General features: G+C 37.3%; 9 protein-coding genes and 2 non-coding genes across 11 annotated transcripts; 3 read left to right on the forward strand and 8 right to left on the reverse strand.

Moving 5' to 3' along the window:
• Positions 1-20: 20 nt before the first annotated feature.
• Positions 21-1,337, reverse strand: SOCG_00461 (dipeptidase; the record flags this gene model as incomplete). Its single annotated transcript, XM_013162881.1, has 2 exons — positions 21-418; positions 476-1,337. 2 exons carry the CDS (start codon positions 1,335-1,337, stop codon positions 21-23), a joined length of 1,260 nt encoding a protein of 419 aa, XP_013018335.1.
• A 300-nt stretch (positions 1,338-1,637) lies between these two features.
• Positions 1,638-4,597, reverse strand: SOCG_00462 (19S proteasome regulatory subunit Rpt5). The gene is made up of 2 exons (XM_013162882.1): positions 3,703-4,597; positions 1,638-3,530 (listed from the first exon to the last, which is right to left on the reverse strand). The coding sequence occupies exons 1-2, from the start codon at positions 3,853-3,855 to the stop codon at positions 2,370-2,372; spliced, it is 1,314 nt and encodes a 437-aa protein (XP_013018336.1). The 5' UTR covers positions 3,856-4,597; the 3' UTR covers positions 1,638-2,369.
• SOCG_16299 lies at positions 4,429-4,543 on the reverse strand. The gene has a single exon (XR_001203004.1). It is a non-coding gene; the product is annotated as a 5S ribosomal RNA (ribosomal RNA).
• A 182-nt stretch (positions 4,598-4,779) lies between the features above and the next one.
• Positions 4,780-6,416, reverse strand: SOCG_00463 (uncharacterized protein). Its single transcript, XM_013162883.1, has 6 exons — positions 6,081-6,416; positions 5,770-5,927; positions 5,665-5,737; positions 5,385-5,627; positions 5,235-5,345; positions 4,780-5,170 (listed from the first exon to the last, which is right to left on the reverse strand). Exons 1-6 carry the CDS (start codon positions 6,193-6,195, stop codon positions 5,148-5,150), a joined length of 723 nt encoding a protein of 240 aa, XP_013018337.1. The 5' UTR covers positions 6,196-6,416; the 3' UTR covers positions 4,780-5,147.
• Positions 6,417-7,086: 670 nt separating this feature from the next.
• On the reverse strand, positions 7,087-7,167 carry SOCG_16300. The gene has a single exon. It is a non-coding gene; the product is annotated as a tRNA-Arg (tRNA).
• A 405-nt stretch (positions 7,168-7,572) lies between these two features.
• Positions 7,573-11,110, reverse strand: SOCG_00465 (kinesin-like protein Pkl1). The gene is made up of 4 exons (XM_013162885.1): positions 10,962-11,110; positions 10,334-10,916; positions 8,651-10,287; positions 7,573-8,601 (listed from the first exon to the last, which is right to left on the reverse strand). Exons 1-4 carry the CDS (start codon positions 10,971-10,973, stop codon positions 8,419-8,421), a joined length of 2,415 nt encoding a protein of 804 aa, XP_013018339.1. The 5' UTR covers positions 10,974-11,110; the 3' UTR covers positions 7,573-8,418.
• Positions 7,639-8,446, forward strand: SOCG_00464 (prefoldin subunit 6). The gene is made up of 4 exons (XM_013162884.1): positions 7,639-7,868; positions 7,911-7,981; positions 8,062-8,186; positions 8,273-8,446. Exons 1-4 carry the CDS (start codon positions 7,829-7,831, stop codon positions 8,382-8,384), a joined length of 348 nt encoding a protein of 115 aa, XP_013018338.1. The 5' UTR covers positions 7,639-7,828; the 3' UTR covers positions 8,385-8,446.
• On the forward strand, positions 8,390-12,443 carry SOCG_00466 (U5 snRNP-associated protein Aar2). The gene is made up of 2 exons (XM_013162886.1): positions 8,390-11,921; positions 11,966-12,443. Exons 1-2 carry the CDS (start codon positions 11,195-11,197, stop codon positions 12,268-12,270), a joined length of 1,032 nt encoding a protein of 343 aa, XP_013018340.1. The 5' UTR covers positions 8,390-11,194; the 3' UTR covers positions 12,271-12,443.
• SOCG_00467 (40S ribosomal protein S14) lies at positions 12,367-12,918 on the reverse strand. Its single transcript, XM_013162887.1, has one exon. It carries the CDS (start codon positions 12,881-12,883, stop codon positions 12,464-12,466), a length of 420 nt encoding a protein of 139 aa, XP_013018341.1. The 5' UTR covers positions 12,884-12,918; the 3' UTR covers positions 12,367-12,463.
• A 192-nt stretch (positions 12,919-13,110) lies between these two features.
• SOCG_00468 (DNA polymerase alpha catalytic subunit) lies at positions 13,111-17,744 on the reverse strand. Its single transcript, XM_013162888.1, has 2 exons — positions 17,279-17,744; positions 13,111-17,176 (listed from the first exon to the last, which is right to left on the reverse strand). The coding sequence occupies exons 1-2, from the start codon at positions 17,574-17,576 to the stop codon at positions 13,254-13,256; spliced, it is 4,221 nt and encodes a 1,406-aa protein (XP_013018342.1). The 5' UTR covers positions 17,577-17,744; the 3' UTR covers positions 13,111-13,253.
• Positions 14,589-18,979, forward strand: SOCG_00469 (60S ribosomal protein L7). Its single transcript, XM_013162889.1, has 2 exons — positions 14,589-17,977; positions 18,160-18,979. Exons 1-2 carry the CDS (start codon positions 17,852-17,854, stop codon positions 18,784-18,786), a joined length of 753 nt encoding a protein of 250 aa, XP_013018343.1. The 5' UTR covers positions 14,589-17,851; the 3' UTR covers positions 18,787-18,979.
• Positions 18,980-19,508: the final 529 nt, after the last annotated feature.

The following is a 19,508-nucleotide window of genomic DNA, read 5'->3' on the forward strand; positions in this document are numbered from 1 at the left end:
AAGAGAGATCATTACATAAATCATTTGCCAAGTTCGTCTTCCCATTCAAGTAGTGGTTCCTGTACTTTGTGAGATGCCTCTTCGGTGGCTTTCCAAACGCGCAAGATATTACCTCCGGCGATGTTTATAAGATCTTTGATAGAAAGCCCTAAATCAGCTAACCTTGTAAACAAAGCAGGGTACTTGGAAACATCTTCGAGACCTCTTGGAACGGATTCAATGCCATCAAAGTCGGCACCGAGTCCGATATGACGATAGGAGCCTGTCACTTTAGCTATATGTTGAATATGCTCAACGACAGTCTCCAAAGTAGTATTCCCAGGTGTTGGACTAATGAAGTTTGGATAAAAGTTGACCATTACGACTCCATCACTTTCCTTGACTCTTAAAAGGACGTCGTCCGGAACATTTCTTGGATCTAAAGTTGTAGTTAGCAAATAAATACAGTATCATAGGCTGGAACTAAGTGGCTTACGATTGTGAACAGCTTTGGCAGAGCTGTGAGAGAAAAAAGCTGGTGCAACAGAAATGTCTAAAGTTTGATGCATAACTTCAGGCGTCACATGGGACAAATCAACAATCATACCAAGGCGATTCATTTCACGAATCAAAGCTCGTCCCGCTTCTGACAATCCGCCATTGACTTGTTTACCGCCAACAGCAGCATCAGCAAAAACATTGTCGCAATTGTGAGCAAGCGTGGCATAGCGCACACCCATTTCATAGTAGCGTCGTAAAATAGATGGACTACCAGCAATTTGGTGCAGACCTTCTATACCAATCATACTAGAAATGCGCTTCTGTAAGAAGTTATACTTTACTTGGTCGTGTTTGGTAGTCAAAGAAAAATCTTGAGGATATTTTTCTATCATACGCTTGATTATATCAAGTTGTTGCAAGGTTTGTTGTACAGCTTCATGTTCACCAGATCTGTTCCATGCAAGATTGCTATCTGAAACTAGTGGAGGACATTCAACAAAGCCAGACCAAAATTGTCCTCCCATATGGCCGGTTCTTAGGCGCTGAATATCCGTATGACCAGTGGCATGGTGAAGGTCTCTGTCGGCCAATTTATTATCATATTTTTCACGAATAAATGTAGGAAAATCATTATGACCATCGATTAGAGGGAAATGAGTTAGAACAAAGTGCGCTTTTCGCTCTGAAGTCCAGAGAGCAGAAGGAACAAAATATTCTGGTCCTTTAAGAAGAACAAAAAACAGAGACATAGACAAAAGGCATAAGGATGTTTTGACGTGCTTATGTACCCATTGATTCTTTGAATTTGAAGACTGAGTAGCTGGAAAGGGGATTTCGGATTTTGCTTCACAAGACATTGTTGAAATATAAATTTACGAGTAGTATGTCAATAACACAAAGCTAAGAATGAAAGCGCCTCTTCTCTATTTCGAATCTTGTCTCTAGCGCTGGAAATACTGGCAAATAAATGTAAATAATCTCAAACAATTAGGTGTTGCTCTAGACAACTTCTTTTTATGGTCAAATGAAATGTAATTGACTTATTTCCCAAAAAATAAAAAAGGTAATTACACAATTATTAGAATTTTTCTTGTATTTTCCATGAATTAAAACTTATGGAACTAATTTTATCGAATTCATATTTAAATTACTTGGATGTAAACAACTGTCTTAGCTAAAATCGTGAATTCATAATAGACTCACATATAATCCCTTTCAATGTTCCCATCTTTCCATTACAAATGGTTCTATGTCGTTTGGTGACTACTCTTACTAATGAAGCAAGTGTAACTTGTATACGGCTTCCTATCAAAAGCTGGGTTCAGCCCATCATACAATTGTTTTGCATAGTGTCAAGAAAATAGAAAATAGGGCCTAAGAAAACTTAATGTTTTGATCGTGATAATGGCATGATGAAAAGTTTCATACAACCAAGCTATAAACCCAATAATGCCTCAGCAAGTTTCTCCATTTCACATCCTAGCTAAAACAGCTTTCGTCGAAAAGGCAACTATAGTTTAGCTGATTTCAAAATTCCCATAGATGATTTGAATATGAAAGGCTCATATACGCAAATTAAATGAAAGAATCCTTAGTCCTGACTACTATTAAGGATCATGAGATCATGAAATGCTGTAACCTGGAGAGCTTCAAAACAAGTAAAGGATAAAGACGAACCTTCATAGTAAAGTTCAACATCTATTTATAACACGCGATATCAAAATTTGTTTTATAGACCAATATAACAGTACTTTACTATTCATTACAAGTCAGACTACCGTGAAGAGAGAAGGCATCAGAAGATGCTTTAGAATTTTTAGGGCATAGAAATCATAGAAAAAAAAAATTGACAAGATTACAAGGAGCTCATAAAAACGAAGATGGAATATTTATGCAAAGTATTGTAAAGTCTTTGACTTACGCATCTGCACTTCCAAAATACCATCCATGAAATGTTCATGAGTAATTTTGGTGTCTCCTTGTCTAAGAGCAATCATGCCAGCTTCTACGCAGACACTCTTCAACATAGCACCGTTGTATTCGTCAGTACTTCTAGCCAATTCTTCCCAATTAATGTCATCAGCAATTGCCATTTTACGAGAATGGATACGCAAAATACCAACACGGGCTTCTTCGTTTGGAAGTGGAAATTCGAGCTTACGATCCAAACGACCAGATCGCAACAAAGCAGGATCTAAGGTATCAACGCGGTTGGTAGCAGCGACTACTTTAACACGGTCATCGCTACTAAAACCATCAAGTTGGTTCAAAAGCTCCAACATGGTTCTTTGAACTTCACGATCACCTGCTTTTTCGGAATCAAAACGCTTGGTACCAATAGCATCTAATTCATCAATAAATATAATAGCTGGACTTTTTTCTTTTGCCAAAGCGAATGCATCACGAACTAACTTTGCACCATCACCAATAAACATCTGGACAAGCTGTGGAGCAGCCAACTTCAAGAAGGTCGCATTAGACTGAGCGGCACAAGCACGGGCGAGCAAAGTTTTTCCTGTACCTGGAGGACCATACATCAAACAACCCTTGGGAGGTTTAATACCCAAATTTTGAAACTTGTCAAATTGTTGCATCGGTAAAACGATTGCTTCAAATAACTCTTCAATCTGTTTTGATAAACCACCGATATCGGAGTAACGTTCAGTAGGTCTTTCGTCAACTTCCATAGCCTTGACACGACTATCATACTCCGAGGGTAACTTATCTATAATTAAGTAGGAATCCTTATTTACACCGATCAAGTCACCAGGATGAAGTTCCTCGGGTTCCACTAAACCGATCAAGGGAAGGAAGATTGTTTGACGTGTCGATGTCTTGATGACTGCTGACTTGCCAACGCGAGCCTCTGAGTTTTGGTTTACTGATTCTTGGGCATCTTCTTCTTCAGAAGGCATGTCCAAAATCTCTACTACGTTACCAACCAAGTACGGAAGCATCTTGTTATTCGCAACCTTTTCTTGGTTTTCTTTGGTTTTTTCAACCATCGTGCTTTTTTCGTGAGTTAGTCTTTGAAACTCGGATTTCATAACCTATTACGAGGTTAGCTTTCTTCTTCAACTTGCCATATATGTCAAGAAAGGGACATTTTTGTTCGAAGCTCCCATGAAGTACATCAACACTTCGACACCTGTTTCATATAATTGAATGTTAAGAAGATTCTAACTCTTCCTTCACAATTCATTTCGTCCTTCATACACTTACCTTAATGTCATTTTCTAACAGTCTTGTCCGACTATTCAGCTCTTCAGAGTTGGCATTTAAAATTTCTTGCTCAATTCCATCCATAAAATCATCATGGCTGGACTCTGGTTGCTGCGAACCATTCAACGCGTCTAATTCTTCAAGTGTTGACATTTGTGTTCCGGTTAAGTTCACGTTTGTTCTTCTGAAGTCTTAGTAACCCAGAGGCACCACTAGTTGAATATTAACCAGAAGAAAATACAGCCTGATTTTATAAAAATATGTATATTTTTCATTTATGTATATATTTCGCTTCATCTTTTGTTAATATGAAGTATGATACTTCTCATGCTTTAGAGAGACTATAGCAGCACAAGAAAGAATAGATGGGTTGAGAAGTGACATCGCCAATATTGAAGAGGTGAATTGTATGTAAAGAATGATTGATTCCTTTATTAAAAAACTTCAAATGACCTGTTAATACGTAACTCATAGTCTTTCAACCTATTGCTTCTTTATTTTTTCGAAATATTCATTGTTTACTTGATTGTAAACAACAATTCCATTTTATAGCACCATCTTGTTGATCCCCGTTGTGTCTCTGCTACGTGTCGCTGTTCCTTTTTGTGTATTAAGGATTTTTTTCTACTTCCATGGCGATCAAAAGGAAAACCAAATGCAACACGATGCATGCATACGTTATGCTAAAAGAGGTAAAAAAAAACAAAAAGAATAAAATGAGGAAAAAGCCTACAGCATCCCGGATTCCCATGTTGTCTCCAACCATAGTACTAACGAGACCCTCAGACGCTTAACTGCAGTGATCGGACGGGAACTGGTGTTTTCGCCTAGGTGTGGCCGTAGACAATTGTCAATGTAATGAAAAGTATATGTATTGGATATTCATCATCTCATATTTTACAAAATTTATAGAGGATGGTTTTTGATACTGATTTTCTCTTTTCTAGCTATTCACATTGTGCTAGATTGTCATTGAGGTATGAGACTGAATGTCTGAATTTATAGCAGTTGACGAAGCTGTAGTTTGAGAAGTAAATTATTAAACTACATTAGTTGAAACGGCCAATCTGAATACGTCCAGCTTTGAATTAGAAACTAGTTGATTATTTTGCAAAATTATCGTCATAACAACTAAATAATCATTAAAAAGGTTGCATTAACAAGGATGTTCATCACAAAGAAAACGAACGATTTATAAATAACACTCTTGCGAGACGAATTCTTAAATACATAAAAGAATGAACGTGAAAAGCAATCCAACCTGCCGAATGAAGCTGTGCTTACTTTTGTGGACAAGAATACAGAAACTCGAGGGATTGCAATTGATATGGATTCTTCGAAAGAAAATGTGATTTATAGAAGGGATGGAGAAGATTCGTTAAAACTCAAACTTCAGCGCTTTGCCCAGCAAAAGGTTGAAGCTCAATTTCTTCGTTACGAGGTGCTTAATTTTCTGGATCTGTCGGTCCTAATTAGGTTAATCAGGTGTTAAGAAAAGAAAAAAAATGAAATTTATAATAAACAATACATACGAACATAATTCGCAGCATTTTTTATGCTGTTTAGCATGTCGTTTCCTATGCTTCCCATGCCGTTTCCTAAATCAGCAATGAATGTTCGAAGTTGTCGCGTATCCGTCGTACCTAGAACAGTTAGAATATTTCGCAGGTTGTAAGACATACTCCAAATTAAAACAAACACGGCAACGTTAACAATGCAGATACCATAGAAAGCAATATCGTTCATCTTTTCAAATTCTATTATCTTCTTTACAAAATAATACACGGAATAACAAGTGACATCCAGAGAAGCCGTACATATTACTGCGACACACAGGTTGGACAGCACTCTACCAATTTGCGTGAACAAATAGGACAGCACTCTACCAGTTTGCTTGAACCATTCTTTAGGAAATTGAGACATTGCTAATAGTTAGTAAAATAAAAGATAGCACTAACTTACAATAGAGAAATAGTGATATCGCTCCAATAAATCCGCCAAAAAGTCCCCAAAAGTCTTGTGTCCTCACAGGAACCTTGAAATAAAAGAACATTACGAGAAGAATACCATAAGCCCCAATGTACTCAAGAGACGCAAAAAAAAGAAGATATTCGCTGAAACCCACTTTGAATATGTCGAATTCGACCCAGTAATGTTAGTGGACTCTTGGGCAGAATGCTGAGTGGATCCATCAGCCATTTCTAAATCAATAAATTTTTTCGGAGCTAATGAATGTATTAGTGATGAATGCTCTTGTTGTTTGAGAAAGGATGGAGCGTTTGTCGAGTTTGTTTACAGCGCAAGTCTTGAGTCGCTGGAATTATACAAATTGATACAACTGACATTCTTTTGTTCCTTTCTATTTCAACAAATCTTACCTGAGTATGGAGGAGGCGTACCAGTACCATCTAAAGATCTAGCATCTGACTTTTCATCATTGAGCACTTTGAAAGAGTCATCAGAATCTGAAACTGGAGCGTAATTATTCTTCATTTTTACAATGGCAGCTAGAAACACAAAATAATGCAGATATATACATCCAAAACGATACCAGCTAGATTTACCAAATAATTCCGTAGGAACTGGTTCTACCGTTCACGGATCTGTCAACAAAAGAAATAATTCCTTTCTTTTAAAACGTTAAATATAAGCAACTTTCAACAAAAAGCTCCGCTTAAAAGATGAAGCGTAGTTGAAAAACTCATGGTAATGGCTTTTCGCATGTTACAATTTCATAAAGCAGCGACATTATGTCACCGACTGGTCATATCCTCGTTACAATTATTCGAGTTTCGTTATATACTATACTTTTTCGTGATAGTATAATCCGATCGAGGAGCGTATTACAAAAAGTAAACAAAAACCTTTTATAAAAAAATACAGATTGTATACTTTAAATGATATATACAAGAAATAGGAATAAAAAAAAACTTCATTAAAAAATCCTTGAAGAAATCTGTCTATCTAGGGGCTTTAAACGCAGTGGAAGTTGATGTAGATGGAAAGGAAATCATTGTTATGCTGGGTCCAGTATTCTGGTTATTCTCTAGCTCGGGCTATGCTTTTTATTTTTTTTTTTTTGCATGTTATTCATTGAACTGCTTCTTCAACTTATCTGCAGTGATCGGACGGGAATCGGAGTTTTCGCCTTAATATGACTGTAGACAAGTATTATCTAATAAAATATGATTTATAGTCCATGGGATATTTGAAGTAGGTTTAGTTTCGATTTCTTCATGCTATACATGTTTTATAAAATCGGGAATATTCGCTATGAATAATTTAAGCGGAGCTCTAAATAAAAAATATTTTTTGTTTATTTATAGTAAATAATATACAAATTTAAAAAAAAAAATAGTTAAAAACGAACATTTAAAAAAAAAACGACCACGGCGAGATTTGCACTCGCGATCTTTGGCGGATCCGCAACCGGAAACCAACGCCTTACTTCTAGGCCACGAGGCCGCTCTGTCCAATTGGGTCTATGAAACTTATTTATAGCCAATTTTTTATCAAAATAGTAATGGTTTTAGCAATAGTTAACTGAACGCAGGTTTTGTAGAATGAAGCAAAATTTACGATGTATGCTTTTTTTAAATACGTATAGATTTGTTAAGTAGATGTATCTACTAATCATACAAATGGTCATAGCTTATTATATTGAACGTAGATGGGTTTGGCTACAGTAAATAAGGATACTAGGTAACTTTTTTATGATCGAATGCAAAAACTATCAGATTCTTCAAATAGCATTTACAAATTCAAATATCAAATAACTATGAGATTTACTGCAACATTCTTTTCGTAACATTAGCTTACCTATTGATATCGACCAAGTAATAGATGTAGAATGCAGATACTGACTACCCTGTAAGCACCAGATTCATATGGTTTCCTTTCTTTTAAAATGAATAATTTTTTTATTTTATGTTATTAATTTACTCTTCAATCTGCGAATTTTCTCCTGAAGGATGCTTCTACGAACTTGTTCAAAATAACCATAAGAAGAAAAAACCTCGTTAATAGCATATTCACCGAAGCTAAGAATTGTACATAGGTATAGGACCTCAAACCAATTCTTGTATTCAATTTTTGGAAGAGGAACCTGCTCAACAAAACCTAAAATATGGAAGATTTAGCTAGGAATTATCAAGAAAAACAAAGCGGTATGGTTTGAACGCAAGAACATTGACTCACATTTTCATTAGAATTGACAGGATTTGTTGATTCGATAAAAAAGCTCGAAGCTCAATTACAAGAAAATACCACAGTTTATAATGTATGTTTTTTTTTGATCTAAAACTGGAAACAGCTAAAGCATCAAACGAAAAACGAAATTCAATCAGCTAACCTTAGTAGGAATTAGAAAGAATCGATGGCGACTCCAATATTTACAAGCAAATCGGGCCCACTCTTGTTAAGCAAACCCAAGAGGAAGCAAAGACGAATGTTCAGACAAGACTCGACTTCATTAAAAAAGAAATGTATGCTTTTTGTTTTCCTTTACATCTGCTCCTCGTTTTAAGGAGACGTAAGGAAAAAAGAAGTTCATTCAAGCTAACAATTTTAGTGCTCGTGTGGAAAATCAAATAGAAGGTTCAAAGGTGGAATTTGCCAAACTCAAGTCTGCTATCGTTCAAGCTCAAACCGAAGCCGCATCCAAAGCAAATGCTTCCTCTTAACATATTAAAGCAAATAGTATAAATATTATTGACATTATGTACCGAAGGACATCGACTCACGATTCTTCATCATGGGTCCTATTCTTGTATCATTCACCTTCTTCGCAAACCGTAAACTATTCAGGGTATCCATTATTTGAGACTTTAGCGGTGAAACATTAACGAACATAAGTGTTTTTGCATTTTCTCCCAAAGCATATCTCAATAAGTAAGTAAGCTATCAGACAGTTAGTATCAATCACAATACTCGCAATCATTACACCTACCTTAGAATTTCTATAAGGTATATGGTTATTCCCTTTACCAGAAACGTAAGTTGCAACACCAAGTGCATGGATAACATCTCCTAAACAACTCAAACTTTTATTAATAGCTTGGGTCTCTCGTAAACGTTCTCCTTCCGCCTGGCTAAAACTCAGACGTTCGGATCCTGCCAAGTCAACTAAATTTAGCGTTCCTCTGCAAATCTGCTTCATGCTTTCATTCCATCCATCAATATATAATGTGAATACAGTATGAGAACGCGAGGAACGTTCATTAGCTTTCGTAGCTGCGATAAATCGATTTTCTGCTGCTTTTCCAAGCATTTTATAGACCATCTCTTCATTCTCAAAATCTATCACTCTTACATTATCCACAATTGTGCGTCGCTCTCTTTCATCATGATGGATGTCATGCTTTTGCTGTTGCATCAAGCCTTGTTTGTCCAATAAATCATAAATCCTTTCATTATAAATCTCTAAAAATTGTCCCTGTAACTTATAATTCCATCCCTTTTCCTTCAGTAGTTCGACGTACTCAAAGATCTGCTTTACAGCTCGTGTTACCATACCGTCATTTGACAACATGGTATAGGATTTTCCAGATCCAGTTTGTCCATAAGCAAAAATACTCACATTGTACCCATCAATAGCACTTTGGACTAAATGTGTGATTTCTTGAAATACGGCTTCATTCGTAGCTTCCGGAGAGAATACCCGGTCGAAAGAAAAGAAGTAGTTCTTATCATGTACATGACCGAGAGAGGACTCCACAGTAGGTCCTTTAAGCAATAATTCCCGTGGTTCTAAAGAATGACTATCTGGATAATGAAAGATCGACTCAAGTTCTTCCAACTGTTGTTGTTCACGAGGTAAGAAGGGCCGGATTCTACAAAAGACGCGAATATTTCCTTTTAATTCTTGTATAGTATTGTGTAATTGCCGCCTAAGAGTCTCCTCAGCAAATAATTTTTGAGATAATGATTCATTCGATTTTGTTAATTCGTATACCTTATATTCAAATTCGGAAAAAGTATGACCTTTGTCGCTTACCATCTGTTGATTTTCTTTCAAAAGTGTATTGAGCTCATCAATTTTATTTAAAGCCATCGTATGTTCTTTTTCTCTTTCGTATAATTTTCTGTTTGCTCGGTCCAATTCCACTTGAATTTCATCAAGCTTTCCTTTCATAGTAGATATCTTTGCTTCCATTTTCTGTTGATACCGTTCAAATTCCCTGTTTTTTTCAGAAAGCAATAATTCATGATATTCTTTGCTATTGTTTTCTTGTAATTTCCCCTCGTCTATCCTCTTCTGAAAGTAGACCACCTTTTCCTGAAGCTGTGTCTCGTAAGCCTTTTTTAAATCAAAAATCCTTTTAGAGAAACTTTTCTGTAACTCCTCAAAAGAATTTTTGTACTCTGCAGTGATGTTTATAATTTGCTCACGTACATGAACAATCTGCCGCTGCAACTCACGCTCCAATTTTTTTCGGTTCTTTTCTTCATGATGCTTTATATTGTCAAGTTCTCCTTGAAGTTTAGCTAATTCAATATCCTTTTCATTTAACAGTCCCCGAAGAGCGTTCAGTCGTGATTCACTAACAGTGTCTTTTTCTGAAATTTCAGCTTTAAGCGTGTTCACTAAAAATGGTCAGAAAATCTCTCACAAATTGATTATACTACTAACATAATTCTTTATCTTTTTCCGAACTTTCCAAGAGTGAATGTATCTCTGACTGATGGCGATTATCTTTCTCAGCAAGGGAAGATGCTGCTTCAGTATATCTTGTTTTCAGGTTCCAATAGGCAGACTCTAAATCGTAAATTTGATCCTTATCGAAAAGAGACGAAGAATTCATGAAAGAATCTCTAGCTATATCTATTACTGTATGAGTTGTCTCCTTAATCTGATTTATTTTTCGAATAGTCCTGGAGGCTTCCAGAGGATTATAGCCTTTATTAGCATTCAATGCCATATGAGACTCCAGCATTCCCTGTACTTTTTCTAGCCATTCGAGTTTTTCTTCTGAAGTTTGGTTCAATCGTTCGTCTGTAACAATTGGATTCGTCTTTCTGAGCTCACTAGTACCCTTATGGTCCTTAATTCCCGAGTCTGAGTGTGATGTTGGGATGTCAATTTCTAGCGAAGAAGAAGAGTTGATATTTTTCTTTCTATAATGACTTGCATCTTTTTCGATATCATCAACAACCTGTTTCTCAGCCTGCTTTCGTTTCCTTAAATAAGCGCTTGATGAAAAAGCGGCTGCATTCTGACTTTGTTAGATAGGCGTTTTCAAGGATGCAAAATTCATTACCTCAATTACCATTTCATCAATTCAAATGAGAGAAAGGAGAAAATCAGACCTGTCAATTTCTTTCGCTTCCTTTTCACTCTTACCTTGATGTTGTTTTCTCATGGTTTTTGTGTACTTTAGCGAGTCGCAGTGAAAATAGTCTGAATGACTACATAAGGTACTACTACTTAGTTCGTTGATTCTCACCACCAAGGAAGGGTGGGACACATGAAAGATTCTCTTGGTTTAAGCACATGAGTATTGAATTTGTGAATTGGCCAGATACATATCATATCGGCATTGACGGATGCTTTTACCCTTCAAAGCGTCTACATGGAGTAAAAAATCTTGTTTTTGGACTTCATCTTATCACCTGGACACCTTCAAATGGTGTAGGTTTAGTTTCTGGGGCATTCTTTTACATCTCAAAACCCTGCGCTTATACACTTAGATACGACACATGGTCAGAAAATGCATTACTTGAAGAAGTCGACTGTGTCTACGACGACAAGTTTTATAATTATACCTCTGCTGAAAAATGGAATGATTTGGTGAAATTTATCCAGAAAAAGGATTTGCAAAGGATATTTCAAACCGAGGGCCCAATATTTTTAGTAGATACTTCCACCTATGCTAATACAGACCTGAAGCCGAATGAATTGCAACTTTTTCAGCCCTCAGAGAAAGAAACTGTGTTACAATTCACGAACTTTGATGTTAAAAAAAGCTGGTCTCCGACTTCTGTAGGTTCTGAAAGGTCTTTACAAGCCATTGACAAAAGTTTTATGTATAGACGTCTTGTACAATCAGCTTGGCATGGTGAACTCGATTCGGCGTTAGCTGAATACTCGTTTGCGTACCTTGCATACGCTTTCGTCTCTCATTACGCAGCATTATCGCATTGGAAAAAACTTCTGGAGGTACTGTTGCAGTCTTATACGTTGGCTGAATTGGAACCAGACTACTACTCTACATTTCTTGGTATGTATGGCTACTCCGAAAAGCCTACTAATTAAATTATTTAGGTTTATTTTGTGTGCAAATTGAAACACTACATGAGCGTGACATTGAAACTTCAACTCTTTCTGAAAAAAACTTTATGCAGTCCTTGCTGGAAAACCTATTGGAACGTAAGTCAGACGGTAACTTTCCCATTCAAGTCAACAATGCTTTAAATCAACTGGTGAATACCGTTTCGGACGTACTTCACATACAGGAATTCCGAGAAGATACGATTTTGGATGACCATAATGCTGCTATTGATTACGACCAAGAAGTACATGAAATTGGTCAATTTGTAGTAGATGATTTTGATAATGATAGTAACTAAATCAGAACGGGACTTCGTTTTGTTGTGTTATAATTACCTTTTTTCTCTCTAGACTTTACTTACTCTTTACAACATTGTTATATATGAATCAAATAATGTTTTTATGTTTCTACATAAGAAAACCAAATAGACGTCGAGGACTCTGTCCAAACCAGCCATACAAAATAGCATGACAAAGAAGGGACGAAAGTGCTCACAGTCTGCGACCACGGCGACCACCCTTTCTGCGAGTAGAGTCGGTAGGGACGGGAGTAACGTCCTCAATACGACCAATGCGCATACCGGCGCGGGCTAAAGCACGCAAAGCGGCTTGAGCACCAGGACCAGGAGTCTTAGTAGCAGTACCACCGGTAGCACGGATCTTGATGTGAAGAGCGGTGATACCAACTTCCTTACACTTGACAGCAGCGTCTTGGGCAGCTAACATAGCAGCATAAGGAGAAGACTCGTCACGGTCAGTCTTGACCTTCATACCACCAGTGACACGAGTAATAGTTTCCTTACCGGTCAAATCAGTGATATGGACGAAGGTATCATTGAAAGAAGCAAAGATATGTGCAACACCAAACACGAGCTCACCAGAGCGAATTTGAGGCCCAACGTTAGTAGCCATTTTTCTGTTGTTGCCGTTCCAAGATCTGTTAGGCACTCCGCAAGTTTGTTTGAGTGCTTTTCCTCGACAAGTATACTTGCGGACAGTCACAAAACACTAGGGTAGGGTAGACATAATACAAAATTAAAGCGTATATAAGCGAATTCGCTTAATTCGGGTTAAGTAAGATCACTGTTATGTAAATCTACCAATAATAAAATAACAATCTGGAGTTTTATACATATAGATAAATTCATAACATATGTTTATTTCTCTGCTATATTCTATAATTAATGTAAATTAAAAAAAGACACCATATGGACTGAAACGAGGGTAATAGAAAATAAACGATGATAGTAGAACAAAAACATTATGAAGCTTCATTACTGGTTTAAGCATTAAAAATACTTGCCATATCCACAAATTCACGAGCATTATTGTTCATAAATTTAGACAAACCGTTGCTCAGAGCATTGCATCGCAGAATACCGTTGCGTGTTGCGCCATTCGTATTTTGTACAGCTTTCAATATGAATTTAATCTGATTGTAAAGCATCTTATCATTGTATTCGAAAGCCATACTTCCCCGACAATTGCCATTGCAACACCGTTTCCCGTAAACATTCATTTGTCTAGTTCGATTCCCACACGAAGAGTCGTCACACACTAAAACACCCTCATAATACAGATTTATAAAATACCGAATTTGAGAAGTAAATTGTAAAACGATTGTAAATGTAGGGTACTCAAAACCGCAGTCGCATTCAACTGTATTGACATATAATGTTTCTTGGATTGATTTAACACTAGGCATTGTAAACGAGACTGCAAAACAACTGGGACATCTTAGAACCATAGGTGAAACATTCGTAAATCTTTGATCATCCGACAAAGTGCTTTCGTATCTTTCGAAAGCGGATGACTCCGATGCTTCATAAGTGTAGTACTTTTTAGGATCCAATCCTAAACATTCTGCTAAACGAGCACGATTGGTACCTTCTATCGGAGCTATAACTCTCTCGACTGGAGGGAGAATTTGATGTGTTAGATAATAATTATAATCAACAGTCAGATTGTTATTTGAATTCATAACATCCTGCGGACCGTAAGCACGGTCGGCAGGATGGCCCTCCGAGTCCGAGCCTGTAATGATAAAAGGAATCACATCACCAACACGTACATTTTCTCCTTTTGCTTTTTTCTTCAAAGCTACCTGCACGAATGGCATCGTTTTGCCATTTGGATAATCCTCGGGATTTTTACCGAGACGGTTAAAGATAATAAATTTATTTGCCGTAAATTTCCCATTTTTCATTTGATCAGCAAATTCAGAAAGGTAATTGTGTATATTACTGACAACTGTCTCTGAACGCTCACCAGATAAAATCTGGTCTAAGCAGTATTTGCTAGCTTCTTTCGCGAGTATACAGTATTCTCGACGCTTCATATCAAGACCCTTTACGTCTAACACAGAATTTCCTTGATCGTCCACTTGCAAAGCTGCATATTTTTTCTTTGCATGTAGTAACATACGTTGATAGACATTGTCAATGTCGATCTCTAATTTCCTGTACCTTTCATTCACCTTTTCTTTAAACTCATTGCCAATTACAAGAGCTTGCTGCTTATCAGTAACGTTTGTATTAAGCATTACGGAATCTGTATCACCGTAAATAACTTGTAATCCCATAGCGTCAGCAAGTTCTCTAGTATTCATTAAAGCTTCTCTACCTTTATAAGTAATTAAAACAGCTAGAGGCCGGGCATAAAAACGAGATTTGGTGTAACCTAAACACCCATACATTGAATTCGCGGTCAGCTTAAGAGCTTGCTGCTGAATATCCCATTGTAGTAATTGAGTTGGTGTAGCCGATTTGTCTTTTAACAGGCCTTTTATTAGTCTACGACGATCAACCAAGTTAGCGATTAGACGAGGAAAAATTCCCTGCTCGCTTGAAGCAGTAGGAACATTAGGGATATGGTCTTCGCCATCTTTAGTAGAAGAAGAACGTTGGACAGTAGTAAAGCAAATATTGTACTCCTGAATAATACTAGGGTACAAACTATTAAAATCCATAACTAATATACAAGTATCATATAATCCTTTCTGAGGTTCAAAAACCAAACCACCTTTGTACTTATCTTTTTTCTTTCCAGGCGTTTCTTCTTGAAATTCCGAATCTTCCAAATCAAGGATATCAACGTTCCGTTTGGTATTATACTGTTTATCCGGAACAATATAACCATTTTTCTTAAATTCATGCAAAAGAATGAATTCGTTTCTTTCAGCTCTAGTACCGGCTAATGTCCTAGCCCACGAGTTACCGGCGATATTAGTCAGGTTCTTTGACAGTTGCAACATCTGTACCTGGAAACCAACAGCAGCGATAAAATAAGTATCAATTTCACAATGCGTAACATAATCGAGCAATCCACGAGCCGTATCGGTCCAAGACTGCAAAGCCTTTTCTTGATTGATATCCTGTCTTCTTATGTTAAGTTCTTTTTGAACAATTTCGGACAAGCTCCAAGATTGGACTTTTATCATAGATCTTCCAAAGTCATTTGAAAGATCACTGATTAATCTTCCACATGCTATCTGCCTTTCCACAAATTGTAGACTACTCCTGTTATAAGAGCGCGGCCAATCGCCTCGACGAAGACGCCCGATGCTATGCCAGTTATGAATCTTACGGTCTTTCAACCTTGAGAGTAGCACTGAATACATAGTTTCAAAGTCATGACTAACATAAACATCCGGATCAAAATCCTGTACCTTACTCAAGAATGAATTCAATAAAGAGATCTCGGATCTTTCGCAATAGATTGGGGGTTTGTGGTTACGAGCGAGACTTTCGAAACCATTAGGAAAAATTTGTTTTAAAGGTCGAATAATGGTAAATGTAAAAGATGGCATATCGTTAGCTGAAAGTCCCCGATCAATCTGAACATTTTCATAAACTCTAGCACTAATCATAACCATCTCTTGTTTGTTTGACGCGGAATTTATAAGAGTGCGGAAAGCGAGACTCATCACAGTCAAAGGAGGCGTCTGAGGTAGTTTTGACTCGTTTGTCACTGAGATACCATGAGCAGAAGGACAGCTGACTTCAACACGACACCAGCTTGCATTCCGTACAGAATCAGAGTTTGGGTTTTGAATGTTTAGCCAACAAGGCCCCATGACTCTTCTAGTGAGTACGAATTGTTCGAACAGCGATGTATTCGTACCAAACACGTGAGAAAATGTAGCGCCTTTTAAATCAGATGGAAATTGAGGGTAACTATAGGAATATAGGACTTCCAAATAATCGGCTTCCTTTGGGACATCATCTAACTCAAATGCATATTTGTATTTGCTAACTTTCGATTTCCATTCCTTCACACCTAATTTAGATAGAAATCCAGCAACTTCATCATATACTTTTTTCTGTTGGTCTGAAGAAGACGAAGATTGATCATTTGAAGCAGTAGGTAAAAAGAACAAAGAACGCATTATACCGTCAATTTTAAGGAATGTAGAAACGAAGCTTTGGGACTTCTTATCATAAACCTTTCCAAAAAGACAGAGACTACCAAAAACTTCTGTATAGTCCAACCAGAAAAAGTTTAAAGATCCATCATCTTCAACGATATCATTAGGAGAAACACGATGGCTTTTGTTGACAGCCGGAGGATTGGGAACTTCGAGATTGCGTAATTGGGAGTTAAGCTCTGTAAAAGCTGAGGTGTCCAACTCGGATGACAAGGGCGGTGCAAAAGAAGATGGAAGATTAGGAACAGCTGGAAGGACTGGTTCCTTAATTGGATTATAGGGGGTAGTAGCTGTAATTTCATCTGGGACTGAAAGGTCCTCTTCTTCCATTTGATTCGAATCTTCTGGCTTTTCAGGAAGCACTGGTTCCATTTCGACATCGTCACTAAAGTTTTCTTTATCATCAGCTAGAACTGGAGAACTCGGTACTTCCGCATCTGCTTCTGGAGCTTGAGGTCGTTGAGTTGGTAAAGAAGGAACAGAATCATTTTCGGTTATAGATGTTGAAGGCGTTTGTATAATATTCGGGTTTGAAAAAAGGTTTGTAGACGGTTTTTTTGCGTCGGCCATAGGAGCCTCGGCTTTACCCTTTGAAAGTTTACTTTTAGTAGACGGAGCGCTACTTATTTCCTGGTCGACCGAGCCCAAAATTTGAGCCATGAAATCATCATCGTTATTAGATTCATGCTTTGAACTATGACTACTTGGCTGAATAGGCTTGGCTTTAAAGAATGAACTTATAGGCTGACTATTGTTGTCTGCTAAAGCATGCTTAGTTTCTTATCATACGTTAGTACACTCAATTCGTGAATTGGATTAATATAGAGGAAAAAAATTGTCCATGCTATATAAGCACTGGATTCCGATACACGGTAACTTACTTTTTTTTCTTGGTTTCTTTGACCCTGTTTCTTCAGTTTCCTCATCATCACTATAACCTCGGTCCCATTCATCGTAACCATTGTCAACATAACCAGCGCCGTTATCGTCTACCACAAAGTCATCTTGATCCAAACGCTGTCGAACAACCTTCAGGTATTCTTCTTCCGAAACTTTATCATATAAATCATCCTCTTCTTTATCCTCATAAACGGTCGCTCTAGTTTTTCCAGCTTCACGTAAGGCACGAAGTTCAGCAAATTTTGAGGCCGGTTTTACTGCTGCATTTCTCTTTCGCATGGTCTTCCCTTTTAGTTTCTAAATTATAAATGCTTTCCAACAATAAAAAATTTTGCTATTTAACGTCTGCCTTGATTCCTATTTCTGACTGATTGAACGCGCCGAGATACGCTCGTGGATGTAAACAATAAGGTCGCGTCTATATTGTACCTCGTTAGGGTTCCTAAAGGTAGGTATAACTGCCATTTTCGCTATGTAGGGTAGGGCTTTCGAAAACAGTCACGGTTTGTATGTAGTACGAAATCAAAGTTCTGTCATATTCCACCTTGCCGACAATGGTTGCCTCCTCGACCGTCCCTTCTGTAGCCTCTATTTTTGTACCTGAGTCTCTTCGTAAGAAGACCAAGACTCAGGAGCAAGCTCGTGAACAGCGCGTTGCTGCTGCTGCTGAGAAGAAAAACGTAAGTATATGCAAAATTAGCTAGAACAGATGGTTGAAGGCTTTTTCGGAGTGGAAGTTCTCCTGATGTTGTTCCGTTTAAGTTGTGTTTCATCAATATTTGTGCCTTTCGAGGATCTAGCTATCATTAACGTCGGTTTTTAAATATCCACAATTACAGATTCAGTATGCTGACCATAATAGGCTACTCAAAAGAAGCGTGAACTTATCGCTAAGCGTGCTGAAGCATATGAGGCTGAATACCGTGCTGCTGAGCGTGAACAAATAGATCTCGCTCGTAAGGCCCGTGCCGAGGGCAACTTCTACGTTGCTGAAGAGCCCAAGTTGATCTTCGTTGTCCGTATCCGTGGTATCAACAACATTCCCCCCAAGGCCCGTAAGATCATGCAGCTCTTGCGTCTTTTGCAAATCAACAATGGTGTTTTCATCAAGTTTAACAAGGCCACCAAGGAAATGCTCCAAGTTGTTGAACCTTATGTTACCTATGGTGTTCCCAACCGTAAGGCTGTTCGTGAATTGATCTACAAGCGCGGATTTGGTAAGGTCAACAAGCAACGTATTGCTCTTTCCGACAACTCCATTATTGAAGCCCACTTGGGCAAGTATTCCATCTTGTCTATTGAAGACTTGATCCATGAAATCTACACTGTTGGACCTAACTTTAAGCAAGCTTCCAACTTCATTTGGCCTTTTAAGCTCTCCTCTCCTTTGGGTGGTTTTAGAGAACGTAAGTTCACTCACTTCATTGAAGGAGGTGACGCTGGTAAACGTGATGAACACATTAACAGCTTATTGAAGCAAATGATTTAAAATATTGGTTTTTAAGTTGTTAATGGGCGCTGCTTCTATAGGGTTATTAAAAGATTGTAATTTATAATAAAAAGGAATAACCGCTAGGTTAAAGTGGTCAGTAGTTTGTTCAATTTTTTTGTGCTTTTGTTCTATAATTCATGTTTCATTCAAATAGATATTTATATCATCTCTGGTAATGTCAATTTTCGTGAAACAAGGTAGTTAGCGTTGTAGTTTTGCGAACTCGTTAGAATTTCCATTTCATGTGAATTAGAATATGCAGTATCTATAAAATCGCTAAATAGGTGGACCTGTAAGTAAGGAAACCATTGTACTAAATGTCTCAGTTCAAAGCTTTATATCCAAGATTAGGGACATAAAGACGTTAGAAGACGGCAATAATAAGTTTATCTGATTCTTAGAAATATTGGGTTCTAGGTGGGATAAAGATTCTTTGATCATCTTTTTTAAAGCGCTAAATGATTGTTGATAGCTGTCTACTTCCACTAACCTTCCTCATAAAAACGAAAGTGCATTCAAATGTTTTTATTTACATGTAAGTAACATGTTACGCAAAAGGTTACATATGTCAACCAAGTAACAATAAAAGTAGTAGTGATTCATGCATTTTTGAAAGTAGAGAGTTTCATACTAAAATACACTGATAATTTATTTTAATTTTTGATATTACAATCGTCAAAGAATCTGAAAAACAAGAAAAGAAAACAGGTGTAATAATG

The sequence above is a fragment of the Schizosaccharomyces octosporus genome, assembly GCF_000150505.1.
Source record: "Schizosaccharomyces octosporus yFS286 unplaced genomic scaffold supercont6.2, whole genome shotgun sequence".
Lineage (NCBI taxonomy): Eukaryota > Fungi > Ascomycota > Schizosaccharomycetes > Schizosaccharomycetales > Schizosaccharomycetaceae > Schizosaccharomyces > Schizosaccharomyces octosporus.